At 48.4% G+C, this 15,993-nt stretch overlaps 1 protein-coding gene across 10 annotated transcripts in view; it reads right to left on the bottom strand.

Moving 5' to 3' along the window:
* Nucleotides 1–15,993, bottom strand: part of MROH1 (maestro heat like repeat family member 1) — a 121,645-nt gene that overhangs the window by 30,906 nt on the left and 74,746 nt on the right. For all 10 annotated transcript variants that reach the window (XR_004185985.1, XR_004185986.1, XM_031669872.1 and 7 more), the window contains exons 12-13: nt 14,349–14,422; nt 11,971–12,093 (exon numbers count right to left, since the gene is read on the bottom strand). Coding sequence is in view for 8 of the 10 variants with exons in the window: in XM_031669872.1 (XP_031525732.1) it covers nt 11,971–12,093; nt 14,349–14,422 (197 nt within the window). In the remaining 2 variants the exon portion in view is untranslated. The remainder of the gene's footprint in view (nt 1–11,970; nt 12,094–14,348; nt 14,423–15,993) is intronic.

The following is a 15,993-nucleotide window of genomic DNA, read 5'->3' as shown; positions in this document are numbered from 1 at the left end:
GGTAGACCCTGGGCCTCGCCGCGGGACATGCAGACGTGTGCACGACCTGCCACAGACAGGAAAGGCACTCTCCGCTAAGATCACCCAAGAAAGCAGGCTCACCTGCCTCAGTTCTCATCTCCAAAACAAACAAAACCTTGAGCATTTGCTAAGCTACTGACTCCATTAAAAAATAACTGCTCCTGAGGTTGCAACGCCTGCAGGGGAGGAACGGGATAGCCTCTGTGGGAACATAAACCATGTCAGAAAACCTGGTTCCCACCAAGACACCACCCAGCCTCAGCAGCCACAGTGGGCTGGATGCCTGCCGTCCTCTCTGTATGCTCAGCTACCCGGCAGGCGTCCCTGCAAGAAGACGACTTCTGTTTCCCACACGTTCCATGCAGGTTTTGAAATACCAAAGAGTAAAGGCTCAACGACAAAGCGGCCTATTTGGAAAAATGGCAACAGTGCAGGGACTTCTAATCCCTCTCTTTCAGAAGCCAAAAGCCACACAGAAATAAAAAATAGTGATATTTAGACCTTGAACTTCAATTTTTACAGTAGGCTCTAAAAATATAGATACAACTTTTTTTTTTTTTTTTTTTGAGACGGAGTCTTACTCTGTCGCCCAGGTTGGAGTGCTGTGGCCGGATCTCAGCTCACTGCAAGCTCCGCCTCCCGGGTTCACGCCATTCTCCTGCCTCAGCCTCCCGAGTAGCTGGGACTACAGGCGCCCGCCACCTCGCCCGGCTAGTTATTTTTTGTATTTTTTAGTAGAGACGGGGTTTCACCGTGTCAGCCAGGATGGTCTCGATCTCCTGACCTCGTGATCCGCCCGTCTCGGCCTCCCAAAGTGCTGGGATTACAGGCTTGAGCCACCGCGCCCGGCCAAAAAATATAGATACAACTTTATACCAAACATGCACAAACCACTTTGAAATCCTGACCATTAGGTCAAAAATAATACTGCAACCAACACTTAGAAGCAGAAACCAACCATGGCCAGATTCAATATAACAATAAATCCACGACAAACTTCAATATAACGATAAATCCACGACAAACTTCAATATAACAATAAATCCACGACAAACATGGCCAGACTCAATATAACAATAAATCCACGACAGACATGGCCAGACTCAATATAACAATAAATCCACAACAACCAGGAAAACCTATCGACCTGCAGATTTTAAAGATCATAAAAGAATCATTTGGGTTAATAAAGAAACCAAACAGAAATTGCAAAATACCCAATAACGAACATTGAGGACATACTCCAACTCCACCAGAAACACGAACCTTAGGCCACAGACCGGGGACAATGCTCATGTGAAAAAATGCCCCCAGAGTACCACAACAGGGAAACAAGGTACCACTACAGGGAAATGAGGAGACAAGAACAAGGAAAATCCCAGAGACAGGGTGTGAAAAAGTATAACCATGAAATAAAGAATTCAATTCAGGAAACAAATAATGTAACGATTCACTGAGGAAGAAATTACTGACTTGGAAGAACAGGCTGCCAAAGGCTTCAAGGAAGAAGAAATTTAAAAAGAATGGAAAAAGAAAAAGCTGAAAGAGGTGAAGACAGCAGTGCTAGCCTTTGGATAACGGATACACCAGAGTCAGTGAGACACAAAAACAGGGGCAAGAAATACTCAAGAAATAAAGGAGCGAGCTTCCCAGAAACAAGAGACCAGTGGTTCATGGAAGGGACTGCAGAGCGGAGGCACGGGCAGCCCCGGGTGAGTTGGGACGCCATCCTGTGCCAGAAAGGGCAGTGGGGCCTCAGGACAGGGGCCTGTGCGCTCCAAGGGGTGCTACTGACCAAGTGTGGGACAGTTTGAACACCAAGGCCAGCAACAGGGACTGCACATGGACCCCTGTGTCAAACAGCAAACCACTAGTCCACACGGAGAGAGATGCATGCACATAAGAACAGGAGAGGCTTTGTCACAACAGAGGCCAAAGAATCAAGTACAGCAATATCACTGGAGTTAGAAAACCATCCATGGATGATAAAAAAATTGATGTTGACTAAGCATTTATTTATTTATTCATTTATTTTGAGATGGAGTCTCGCTCTGTCACCCAGGCTGGGTGCAGTGGGGTGATCTTGGCTCACTGCAACCTCCGCCTCCCGGGTTCAAGCAATTCTCCTGCCTCAGCCTCCTGAGTAGCTGGGATTACGGGTACCCACCACCATATCCAGCTAGTTTTTTTGTATTTTTAGTAGAGATGGGGTTTCACCATGTTGGCCAGGCTGGTCTTGAATACCTGACCTCAAGTGATCCACCCGCCTCAGCCTCCCAAAGTGCTGGGATTACAGGCGTGAATGACGGCACGGGGCCTGATGCTGATTAATCACAAGAAGATGTTTACTTAATCCCAAAGATCTCCCTACAAACTACTCATTTATTACAAGGCAGAAACAGCAACTTTCCAGTGCCGACACCGAGCACAGACAAGTGAGCAGAACTAACAAGATCAACACTGAAACAAACCAACACTAGGACCCCCAATATGATACATTGGTGGGGACACACAAAATTCCACGAGATTCCTCCCAAAACTGCATCACCTGGGTTAAATCATGAGGAAACACCATCATACCTGAGCTATTCAACAAAATAACTGGTCTTGATTCTTTGAAAGCATCCAGGTCAACAAACACAAGGGCAGGAGGCTAACAGGGCACAGCAGCCACACAATGTATGTGTCTGGGCTGTACCCTGCGCCAGAAAGCAGCTAAAGGGACAGAACTGGGATGACCGAGGAAGTGCATGGATCAGGTGACATGATGGCCTCCATGTTGAATTTCCTGATTGCAACATCTGGACTACGGTTGTGCAGAACAAGGTCCTTATTCTTAGGAAATAAACAAGGCATTCAGTAGTCAGTGATAAAGGGACATAATGTCTCAAATTTTCTCTCAAATGAGTTGGAATAAAATTGTGCACGTATGTACCTGTGTGTGTACAAATTACACAAATATCATACAAAGGCATAAGAAAAGCATACACCATGATCTCTTATAAATATAGACATGAAAATCCTCAACAAAATACCAGCAAACTGAAGACAACAATGTATAAAAATGATTGTACACCATGACGAAGAATGCGAGTTTAACATCTGAAAATCACCTAATGAAATATACCATATCACTAAAATAAACAAAAATGACAAACTCATTTTAGACACAGTAAAAAGCACATCAAATCTAGTACTTCTTCATGACAAAAACATTCAGCAAAGCAGGACTAGAAAGCGGCATCCATGACCTGATGAAGGCCCACAGCCGGAATCACACCTGATGGTGCCAGCCTAAATGCTTCTACACAAAGAGAAGGAACAAGACAAGGGTGCCTGCTCGCACCAATTTTATTCAACAGTATTGGACGTTCTAGCTGGGGCAGTTAAGCAAGAAAATTAAAAGGCATCCAGGTTGAAAAAAAGAAGTAAAACTATAGTTGTAGATGACACAATCCTTACAGAAAATCCTAAGAAATCCAATAAAAACTATTATAACTAATAGGCAAGTTCAACAAGGTTGCAGTATACAAGATCAATATGAAAGGATAATTGTAGGCCGGGCACAGTGGCTCATGCCTGTAATCCCAGCACTTTGGGAGGCCGAGATGGGCAGATTGCCTGAGCTCACGAGTTCGAGACCAGCCTGGCCAGCATGGTGAAACCCTGTCTCTACTAAAATACAAAAACAAATCAGCTGGGCATGGTGGCGGGCACCTATAATCCCAGCTACACAGGAGGCTGAGGCATGAGAACTGCTTGAACCCGGGAGGCAGAGGTCACAGGGAGCCGACACCGTGCCATTGCACTCCAGCCTGGGCAACAAAGTAAAACTCTGTCTCAAAAAAAAAGAAAGAATAATTGTATTTCTATAGAGTAGCAAAGAATAAACTGAAAATGAAATTAAGAAAATAATTCAGACCGGGTGCAGTGGCTCACATCTGTGGTCCCAGCACTTAAGGAGGCCAAGGCGGGTAGATGGCTTGAGGTCAGGAGTTCAAGACCAGCCTGGTCAACATGGTGAAACCCCATCTCTACCAAAACAAGAAAAAACAAACAAAAAAACCCCCAAAATTAGCCAGGCATGGTGGTGGGCGCCTGTAATCCCAGCTACTCAGGAGGCTAAGACAGGAGAATTGCTTGAACTCGGGAAGTGGAGATTGCAATGAGCCGAGATTGTGCCACTGCACTCCAGCTTGGGAGACAGACCAAGATTCTATCTAAAAAATAAAAAAAAGAAAAAAAAAGAAAAAAAAAGAAAATTCCATTTACAATAGCATCAAAAAGAATAAAATATTTATGAATAAATCTAACAAAAGAAGTGCAAAACTCATACTCTGGAAACTACAAAATGTTAAAGACCTAAAAATATAGAAATACATCCCATTTTCACAGATACAAAGATTTTGATATTGTTAAGATGGAATTGCTCCCCAAACAGATACACAGATTCAGTGCCATCCCTATAAAAATTCCGGGTGACTTCTGTGCAAGAATTGACAAGCTGATCCTAAAACAAATTCACACGAGAATTCAAGGGACCCAAAATAGCCAAAATGATCTTGGAAAAAAACAAAGTTAGAGAACTTGTACTTCCCAATTTCAGAATTTTCTACAAAGCAACAACGTTCACAGCAGCATTATTCACAGGAGCCAGAAGGTGGCAGCACCCCAAGTGTCCAGGAAGGGACGAAAGGGTAAGCACTACGCGGTCTCCACACACGGAATACTGAGCCCTGAAGGAGGGAAATTCTGGCAGCGCTACACCATGGGAGAACATTTAGGTCCTTATGCTGAGTGGGAGAAGCCAGACACAAAAGGACAAATGCTGTTTACGTCCACTCACACGAAGTACCTTGAGTAGTGAAATTCATAAAGGTAAACGGTGGGGTGCAGGAGCTGAGCAGGAGGGAATGGGAGTTAGCATTTAATGGGGACACTTTCTGTTTGGGAACATGGACGAGCTCTGGAGCTGGAAGATGGTGATGGCTGCACAACAATGCGAATATGCTTCATGTCGCTGAAGTGTGCACTTAAAATGGGTTGAGACAGTCAAGTTTATGTTATTTTACCATACTAAAAATGGTTTGCTAAAAAAGCAATCATGGCCAGGTGCTGTGGCTCTTGCCTGTAATCCCAGCCCTTTGGGAGGCCGAGGCAGAAAGACTGCTTGAGCCCAGGAGTTCTAGACTGGCCTGGGCAACAGAGAGACCCCATCCCTACAACAACACAACTTAGAATTAGCCAGGTGTGGTGGTGCCCACCTGTGGTCCCAGCTATTTGGGGGACTGAGGCAGGAGGACTGCTTGAGCCTGGGAGGTTGAGGCTGCAGTAAGCCATGATTGCATCACTATACTCCAACCTGGGTAACAAAGCAAGACCCTGTCTCATAAAAAAAATAAATAAACAAAACACTTGCCGGGCGCGGTGGCTCAAGCCTGTAATCCCAGCACTTTGGGAGGCCGAGACGGGTGGATCACGAGGTCAGGAGATCGAGACCATCCTGGCTAACACAGTGAAACCCCCTCTCTACTAATAAATACAAAAAACTAGCTGGGCGAGGTGGCGGGCGCCTGTAGTCCCAGCTACTCGGGAGGCTGAGGCCGGAGAATGGCGTGAACCCGGGAGGCGGAGCTTGCAGTGAGCTGAGATCCGGCCACTGCACTCCAGCCTGGGCGACAGAGCGAGACTCCGTCTCAAAAAAAAAAAAAAAAAAAACAACAAAACACTCAATATAATCTACCATACTAACAGTCAAAAGAAGAAAAAATACATAATTTCACCAACAGATGCACAAAACTGTTTCAATTTTGACATCAATCCATAACATCCATAATAAAGTCTAGAAAACTAGAAATAGAAAGAAATTTCTTCAAGCTGATAAAGGGCATCAATGAAAACCTGTTACAGGCGGGAGCAAAACAGTGGCTCTCATGGAGACAGATAGTAAGTAGGCTGGTGGTTACCAGAGGCCGGGAAGGGTAGAAGGTGGGGGAATGAAGAGAGGCTGATTAATGGGTTCAAATATATATTCAGAAAAAAGACCTAGTATCCTACAGAGCAGTAGAACGACTATAGTTTACCCTACTATAGATTATAGTATAATCTATTGTACATTTCCAAATTGCTAGAAAGGAATAATTAGAATGCTTCTAGCATAAAGAAAAAACCAACATGCAAGGTGGTGGATATCCCAGTTACCCTGATTTGATCTTTACACATAATATGAATGTATTAAATTATCATATGTACCCCAAGTATACGGACATCTATTATGTGTCAATAAAAACAAGCAAGCAAGCCCATTCGGGCGTGACCTTGTTTCACTGAGCTCTGCTTTACTGGACGTCACAGGTGCTGCATTTTAACTAAGTGGAAGGTCTGGGGCAGCCCTGTGTCCAGCAAGTCTATGGTGCCTTTTTCAACAGCATGTGCTTGGTGTGTGTCTGTGTCACATTTTGCTAATTCTTGGAATATTTCAAACTGTTTCATTAATATTACATCTGTGATGGTGATTTGTGATTAGAGATCTCTGATGTTACTATCACAATTGTTTTGGGGTGCTATGAACTGCAGTGTATAAAACTGCAGGTTTAATCAATGAATGCTGGGTGTCCTGACCCACTGACCAGCCACTCCCCACCTCTCTCCCTCTGCTAGGGTCTCCCTGCTCCCTGAAACACAACAATGTTGAAATTAGTCCAATTAAAAGCCTACAATCGCCCCTATGTGTTCATGTGAGAGGAAGAGCCCCACATCTCTCACTTTAAATCAAAGGCCAGAATTGATTAAGCTTAGTGAGGAAGGCATGTCAAAAGCTGAAACAGGCTAAAGGCCAGACCTCTTCTGCTAGTCAGTCATGTCATGAATACAGAGGAAAAGCTCTTGAAGGAAATTAAGTGTTACTCCAGTGAACACACGAATGATAAGAAAACAAAACAGCCTTACTGCTGACATTGAGAAAGTCTGGTCTGCACAGAAAATCAGACCAGCCAAGCATTCCCTTAAGCCAAAGCTTAATCCAGAGCAACTCTCTGCAACTCTGTGAAGGCTGAGAGCAGTAAGGAAGCTGGAAGAGAAAAGCTGGAAGCTGGCAGAAGTTGGTTCCTGAGGGTTAAGGAAAGAAATCTTCTCCACAACAAAAATACCACGGTGCAGCAGAAACTGCTGATGGAGAAACTGCAACAAGTTGTCCAGGAGATTAGCAAAGAGTATTATTATTATTATTATTATTATTGAGACAGAGTCTAGCTCTGTCGCCCAGGCTGGAGTGCAGTGGCATGATCTTGGCTCACTGCAACCTCTGCCTCTCAGGCTCCAGTGATCTTCCTGCCTCAACCTCCAGAGTAGCTGGGACTACAGGTATGCACCACCACACCCAGCTAATTTTTGTATTTTTTGTAGAGATGGGGTTTCGCCAGGTTGTCCAGGCTGGTTTTGAATTCCTGAACTCAAGGAGATTGAATGATCTGCCCGCCTCAGCCTCCCAGAGTGCTGGGATTACAGGCATGAGCCACTGCACCCGGCTGCCCCCAGCATTCTTAATAGTAAAAGGCAGTATGTTCCCCTCATGGGAACGAAGCAGGGGTGGCTGCTCTCACTAGAGACTTCACCAATGCAGTGAGTCAAGAAAAAAGAAAGGTCATCTAGATTTACAAATAAAAGAAAACTGCCTATATGAAGACATGATGCTCTATGTAGAAAATCCCAAAGAATCTATAAAAAAGCAAAGCCACAGGATACACGGTAATATCTAAAAATCAATTGTATATTCTATACACTAACAATGAACACTTAGAAATTGAAACGAACAAAACTGTACCATTACCATGGCAGTAAAAACAAAATAGCTTTTAAAAATCTAACAGAATACCAGAATATACAGACTCTACATGCTGAGAATTACAAAATACTGGTGAACAAAATCGAAGAAGACCTAAATCAATGTAGAAACGTGCTGTTTTCATGGAAGACTGAATATTATCAACAAGAGGACTCTAACATTTACAGGGAAAAGCAAAGGAACTAAAATAGCCAAAACATGATCAAAAAAGACCAAAGATGGAAAACTCACATTACCTGACTCCAGAACTTACTATAAAGCATCCAGGCACAGTGGCTCACACCTGCAATCCCAGCACTTTGGGAGGCCGAGGCAGGTGGATCACTTGAGGCCAGGAGTTCGAGACCAGCCTGGCCAACACAGTGAAACTCCATCTCTACTAAAAATACAAAACTCAGATGGGCGAGGTGGTGCATGCCTGTAATCCCAGCTACTCAGGAGGCTGAGGCACGAGAATTGCTTGAACTGGGAGGTGGAGGCTGCAGTGAGCCAGCATGGCACCATTTTACTCCAGCCTGAGTAACAACAGAGCAAGACTCTGTCTCAAAAAAAAAAAGAACTTAACATAAAGCCATGGAAAGACAGTGGGGTACTGATGACAGATGATGACAGATTCCGCAGATGAGCGGAGCTGGAGCATTAGAGATAATCCATACAGTTGCCTGATATTTGACGAAGATGCAAGGCAATTTGTCAATGTACAGAGAAGAGTGTTCTCAACACGTGGTGCTGGGACAACTGGACATTCACATGCAAAAAAACGAGCCTCAAGCACACCTCACTTTAACAAAAATTAACTCAAAAGGCCGGGCACGGTGGCTCACGCCTGTAATCCTAGCACTTTGGGAGCCCGAGGCAGGAGGATCACCTGAGGTCAGGAGTTTGAGACCAGCCTGTCCAACATGGTGAAACCCTGTCTCTACTAAAAATATAAAAATTAGCTGGGTGTGGTGGTGCACGCCTGTAGTCCCAGCTACTTGGGAGGCTGAGGCACGAGAATTGCTTGAACCCAGGAGGTGGAGGTTGCAGTGAGCTGAGATCACACCATTGCACTCCAGCCTGGGCAATAAGAAGAGACTCCATCTCAAAAAGAAAAAAAAAAAAAACTAAAAATGAATCACAGGTATATATGTGAATCCTAAAACTTAAAACTTTTAGGCCAGGCGCAGTGGCTCACACCTGTAATCCCAGCACTTTGGGAGGCTGGGGCGGGTGGATCACCTGAGGTCAGGAGTTCAAGAACAGACTGGCCAACATGGTAAAATTTTGTCTCTACTAAAAAAAATTTAAAAAATAAATAATTAGCCAGGCGTGGTGGTGCATGCCTGTGATCCCAGCTACTCGGGAGACTGAGGCAGGAGAATTGCCTGAGCCTGGGAGGCGGAGGTTGTAGTGAGCCAAGATTGCGGCACTGCACTCCAGCCTGGGCAACAGAGCGAGACTCCATCTCAAGTAAACTGGCCATTAAAAAAAAATTAAAACTTCTGCTCTCTGAAAGACAGGGTTAAGAAAGCAAAAAGACAAGAATGCGACAGACCTGTAAGACAATATTTATGGGCAGGCGCAGTGGCCCGTACCTATAATCCCAGCACTTCGGGAGGCTGAGGCAAGCAAATCACTCCAGGTCAAGAGTCAGAGATCAGCCTGGGAACACAGGCTGTCTCTATTCAAGAACAAAACAGTATGTATTAAAAGTTTAAAAAAAAAAAAAAAAGAAAACAAAATATTTATAAGCCATAAATCCAACAAAGGACTTGTGCCCAGAATATAGAAAGATCTCTCAAAATTTGATAATAAGAAAACAACCCAATTTGAAAATGGGCACAAGAAGTGCCACCCATGGTAGCTGGTGCATGCCTGTGGCCCCACCTACTTGGGAGGCTGAGGCAGGAAGATCGCCTGAGCCCAGGAGTTTGAGCTTGCAAGGAGCCATTATCGTGCCACTGCACTCTAGCCTTGGCAACAGAGTGAGGCTTTGTCTCTAAAAAATTAAAAAAAAAAAAAAAAAATGGAAAAAAAAAAGAAAGTTAGGTGGGGTAATAGAAATAAAACGGCAAAATAATAACTAATTCTTTTTTTTTTTTTTTGAGACAGAGTCTGGCTCTGTTGCCCAGGCTGGAGTGCAGTGGCGGGATCTCAGCTCGCTGCAAGCCCCACCTCCTGGGTTCACGCCATTCTCCTGCCTCAGCCTCCCGAGTAGCTGGGAGTACAGGCGCCCGCCACCTCGTCCGGCTAATTTTTTTTTGTATTTTAGTAGAGACGGGGTTTCACCGTGTTAGCCAGGATGGTCTCGATCTCCTGAACTCGTGATCCGCCCGTCTCGGCCTCCCAAAGTGCTGGGATTACAGGCTTGAGCCACCGCGCCCGGCCAATAATAACTAATTCTAATCTTTAACTCATGTTTCTCCAAAAACCTTGAAGGGGAATCTACATCCAGGCGAGACTCCCTGGATTTGTCTTCTCCTCTCCAGTGGCCCTGCACCTGACTGCCCCAGAATCATTTGGCCACCCCTTGGGCTGCACCACAGAGCCCAGCACCCAGTGGCACCACAGGGCCGGCCGCTGCCACTCACCCCCTCTGTAGTGTGTCTGGCGAACACCCCAAGGCCCACTTGTCTCAGAGCAACATGTCCTGCTTTGCTTTTTGAACATTTTATCACAAATAATTTGAAACATGCAAAAGCAGAAAGGTCGTTACACTGAACCCCACACAAAAAGCAATGCAGACTGAGAGGCTCCACAGAAACAGCAAGCTGCTGCGGTTAAAACACGAGTGCTGGGGTGTCGTGGCACACACCTGTCATTCTAGCACTTTTTCAGGCCGAGGTGGGAGGGCTGCTTGAGCTCAGGAGTTCAAAAGCAACCTGGGCAACATAGTGTGATCCCATCTCTACAACAAATAAAAAATTAGCCAGGTGTGGAGGCATGAGCCTGTAGTCCCAGCTACTCAGGAGGCTGAGGGAGGAGGATCGCCTCAGCCCAGTTCAAGGCTGCAGTGAGCTGTGATCTCGCCAGTGCACTCCAGTCTGGGTGGCAGAGCGAGACCCAGTCTCAAAAATAATAATAATTATTATTATATAGATAAAAATATTTGAGTCTGTGAGATTCCATCTATTCAAAATGGTTTTTCTTTTGGTTTTAGAAAACCTTAATAACGTTTTCTAATATTCAAAGAAACCTCCAACTCCCAAACCTTGGGAACTAAAAGACTAAAACAGAGGCCTTGGCTCTCCAGGTCATGCCTAACGACCCATGGAGCTGCTGTGAAGATGCTGAGGTCAGAATCAGCTGAGCTGGTGGTGGCCCACCTGCTGGGGCCTGCAGAACAGACACGTGCGCAGCTTCCTCACTAACGACCACGCACTTAGAGGCAACATCACAGCATACTCTCCCTGGGCTCTGATGTTTCCAGATAAATTCACGTATCCCACTTGGGGCACAGCAGGCACTACAGTGATGGTCACAAGAACACAAGGAGGGCGGCCTCTCTGTTCTCAGCTGGCCTCGGTGGACAGACCAGCTTTGCCAACCTGAAGAACCAGACCCAGAGCCAGGGACTCGAGTGCAGACGTGCTCAGCAGCCAGCGGGCAGCAGTTCAGGGGGACAGAGGCTGTCTAGACCACCTGTGGGTTATTTCGCCACTTGCTCTCCTTCAAGAAGAAACTGGTATTTGTACAGTAACTTCTTAAATAGAAAAGCCCCAAACAGGACAAACTCTATTTCCTGCTTCTGCATTCCGAGTCCCGGGAGCTGCCGAGAGGACTGGCTCAGTGCAGAGGCTCTGACTCAGAAGCCAGAGGGAGCCGGGCACGGTGGCGTGTGCCTGCAGTCCCATGGGGCGGAGGCGGGAGGGTCGCTTGATCCCAGGAGTTCCAGGCTGCAGCGTGCTATGATCACACCTGAGAATAGCCACTGCACTCCAGCCTGGACCACAGAGCAAGACCCTGTCTCTATTAACAAACAAAAGACAGCAGAGGGCATCTCCGCACGCAGACTGCAGCCCACGCATCCACCCTCTGCCGGGCCAGAGGCTCCTGACGAGAGTGCCTAACACAGGTCAGGGGCAGCGTGGGCCTAGGAGGCAGGCAAGGTGGCAGCCTCTTACCTCCTGCTCGGGGGGCAGCGCGCACTGCTGCACGATGTACTCAATCATCACCTCACCTCCAGGCTGCTCCAGGTAGCCGTGGTGGGCCATGGCACTGATCACCTGCACCACTGCCCGCTTCACCTGCCCAGAACAAACGGGAGATCAGGAAGGGGATGCAGAGACTGCCATGCCAGTCCAGCCAGAAGAGAGGAACCTCACTCTTCCTCCCACCCACACATGTGCCTGCACCTGCAGCTACACTGACACCTGTACCTGGACCTACCCCCACATCTGTACCTGGATCTACCTGCACCCACATCTGGGCCTGCACCTGTACTCACATCTGTACCTACCTGTATCCACACCTGGGCCTGTACCCACATACCTGTGCCAACACCCACACCTATGCCTGCACACGCATTTGCACCTGTGCCTGCATCCATACCTGCACCCACATCCACAACTATGCCTGCTCCCACACCCATACCCATACTTATCTGCATCCACACCTAAGCCTGCACTCACACCCATATCTATACCTGCCTACCTGGGTCTGCACCCACACCTGTAGCTGGACGTACCTGTACCCACCTGCGCTTGTGTCTGCCCTTTTCTCTGTCCCTAGGCTGTGTGGAGGCCCATTCGCCCCTGGAAGGCAGCCTTCCCACAGCTTGTGGATGTGCTCAGGTCCACAGGGAAGGATTCTTTCCTCCAGTCCCCCTTGCCTCCCTCCCCTGCTGCCAGAGGGGAGCATCTCTCTCACTTTCCCTCCTCTATCCACTTCCATCAAGCTGCACCCCAACTCCGAGAGCGCCTCTGCTGAGGGCTCCTCCCAAAGCCACCCTGCCCCCAACCTCCGCCTCCTGTGCATCGGCGGCTGCCCTTCCCAGGCTCCAGATACACCCGTCCCTCCCTCCGGGGCTCACCCTGGCCTCAGGGGATGGGGCTGATGTCCTTCCGAGCTAGCTTCTCTCGTGTGATCCCCATGTTTCCTGCGTGCACCATAAATCTAGTCCCTGAAGCTGCAGTTATTACCCAAACAATCCTAGGGTTGAGCCTGCATGTCCAGCCTCACCCAGTAACTATGCCTGGTGACTCGAAGGCACAGCCAGGCCAATGTGGCCAAACCAGCCATTCCCCTGAGCCATGGCTTCTGCCTATGCTGCCTCCCTGGGGATCCTTTTCTCCAGCATCGCGACCACGCCTTTGCCCCTTCAGCTGCCAGGTCCAGTGTCCCCACCCCAAGGAGGCTTCTCCAAGCACTTCCTCCTTGTGCTATCTCAGGGAACAGGGTGGGTGTGGAGGAGCGAGCCGGTTGGTCCCAGACTGCCCAGACTGTGTGTGTTTAACCACCTGGCATTGCAGGCGTCCAAAAGGACCAAAAAACCCTGCCGGGGCATGTTGGGAAGAGTTCTGAACATTGGGGAGTGTGTGGGACACGTAAGGGGCACCGCAACAGATGTGGCATGGGGTCCGTTTCAGTAGCTTCTGGGGAAACACAACAAGAGTCTCACAGAAGGACCCCAAGAGGAGGCCCAGTACAAAGGCTGGAGGAGCCCCCAGAGGGCTGGGGGTCTCTGCTCCCCTTGTAGCAAGCAGGTCCTACCCAAGCCAGCAGCCCCTGGGTAACCTGAGTGCAGTCCTAACTTTCGCAAAGATCCACCCACCCAAAGACAGGCCTGGCCTCTGCCCTGGGGTACTGGGAGGTCATCACTAAGCCCCAAATATCTGGCCTGGTAAGAATGTTCTTGTCCACCTGGGGTCTTGGGCCACACCAGATGGTCTCATGTGACAGGTGGGGGCTATGGGCCACATGGCATCAGCTCCACCTCCAGAGGGGCTGGAGACAGCTCAGCCATGAAGGCACCAACCGGGTCCACATGACAGACCCCAAGGCAGGAGCTTCCCTAGTTCTGATGTTCTGTGTGCGCTGACTCACACTGCTGCTGCGAGGAGGGGCGGGGGTCTAACGCCGTCCGCGACCCCAGGGGAGGATGGCTGGGAGCTCTGTGTGTGGGCCCTCCTGGATTCTGTCCCAGGCACCCCAACCATCTGGACGTGGACCTGCATCCTTTCGCTGCAATCACCATGAGCAGAGCAGCACCGTGAGCTCCAGGTCCTTCTAGAGAATCACTGAGCCTGAAGGAGGGGCTGGGGACCCGTGGGCCTGTAACCGGTGCGATTGTGGGGTGGTCTTGGGGATTGTTTCCTGAGTGAGGTGTGGGAAAAGCACCAGCCACACACTGAATGGCACACTGTCGTCCTTTGTTCCCAAGCTCAGTCCAGTCGAGGGTGGTGGCCGCCTGGTCGGTGGGTGACCTCACAGCACGGCCTGGCCACACCCTGCAGCTGCCTGTGGTGTGGTGCGGCAGCCTGGGCTGGCCCATGTGGTTTACCTTGCTGTTGGTGTCCAGGAGAGGAAGCCTCATGGAAGAGAGGATAAAGGGCTTTTTATCTTCCATCTGAGCAGCTGCAAGAAACAAACAGGACAGCTCAGTCTACCACTGAGATGAGGACCTCAGGGTCCCATATCCACATCACCAGGGGTCTGGCCTCCCTGTGGTCCCCGTGTAGGAAAAAGAGGGAGCGTAAGCAAAGCATGCCCACTTTTCTTCAGGGGACAAATAATTTACTTTCCTCAAATAACATCATTCTACCTAATTCAAAAGCTAAGTGGCTGGCAGTTTAGGGCGGTTGTAGAAGAATGGGCCTGAGTCAGGTACACCCAGGTTCCAATGCCAGGGAAGTTCCTTCAGTGTTTCTCAAGTGCTACAGCGTCAGAATCACTGGAAGGCAGATTAAGCACTGGGGGCAGGGTCCTCTCTTGCTCCCCCTCCAGGCGCTGACTCAGCAGGTCTTGGGGGGCTCAGGTGTGCATTTCTCACACGTTCCAAGCTGAGCTAATGCTGCTGGTCTGGGAATCCCCTTGAGAACCATCAACAGGCCTTCATTTCCTGACATTTAAATGGGGATAAAAAGTGGGTATCAAAGAGTGGCTGAGAGACTATAATAATGAAGGATGCTGGGAACAGTGCAGGTGCCCTCTGAGGTCCACTGCACAGGACAGGACTGCTGTCCCACACGACAGTCCTCGGAGAGAAGGGTCACCACAACCCCAATGTCACAGATGAGGAACTTGAGGCCCCAGGGACTGTGGAGCAGCAAATAGCAGATCTAGACGCAGCCTCTTCATGCCTGGAACTCAATGCCTTAAACCTGCACATAAACCCCATACCCTGGCCCCTCAATGCGGGCACACCCGGGTAGAACATGTTGTCTCTCACTGTCGGTTTCGAGGCACCCGGGTAGAACACGTTGTCTCTCACTGTCGGTTTTCAGGCCCCCAAGTAGAACACCTTGTCTCTCACTGTTGGTTTCGAGGCACCCGGGTAGAACACCTTGTCCCTTACTGTCGGTTTCCAGGCCAGCTGCAGCTCTCTATGCCAATGTTCCCCTAATTAATGCTCTGAGTTGGCATTTAGTGCTTCTTTGGGATCCCAACTGGTCCCTTCTCTGAGGGTTTGGGACACTCCCTTATGGGAACTCCCCTGTCATGTCTGGGGCAACTCCAGTCCTGGGTTAGGAGGATGAAACAGACGTGTGACACAGAAGCTCAGAAAAGACAGGTTCCAGATCTAACCATGAGACACACAATACTGCTTTTAGAAGATGCTGTAGAAGGATCTTCATAGCCTCAGAACTGGGAAGTATAGAAGGCAATAAGAAAAGATGTAAGGGGCTGGGCGCGGTGGCTCATGGCTGTAAACCCAGCATTTTGGGAGGCCAAGGTGGGTGGATCACTTGAGTCCAGGAGTTGGAGACCAGCCTGGACAACATGGACAAACCCCTTCTGTACTAACCCCTTCTGTACTAAAAAATACAAAAATTGGTCAGGCGCAGTGGCTCACGCCTGTAATCCCAGCACTTTGGGAGGCAGAGGCGGGTGGATCACGAGGTCAGGAGATCGAGACCATCCTGGCTAACACGGTGAAACCTCGTCTCTACTAAAAATACAAAAAAATTACCCAGGCATGGTGGCAG

The sequence above is a fragment of the Papio anubis genome, chromosome 8 (assembly GCF_008728515.1).
Source record: "Papio anubis isolate 15944 chromosome 8, Panubis1.0, whole genome shotgun sequence".
Classification (NCBI taxonomy): Eukaryota; Metazoa; Chordata; class Mammalia; order Primates; family Cercopithecidae; genus Papio; species Papio anubis.
This window is presented reverse-complemented; position numbering and strand designations above follow the sequence as displayed.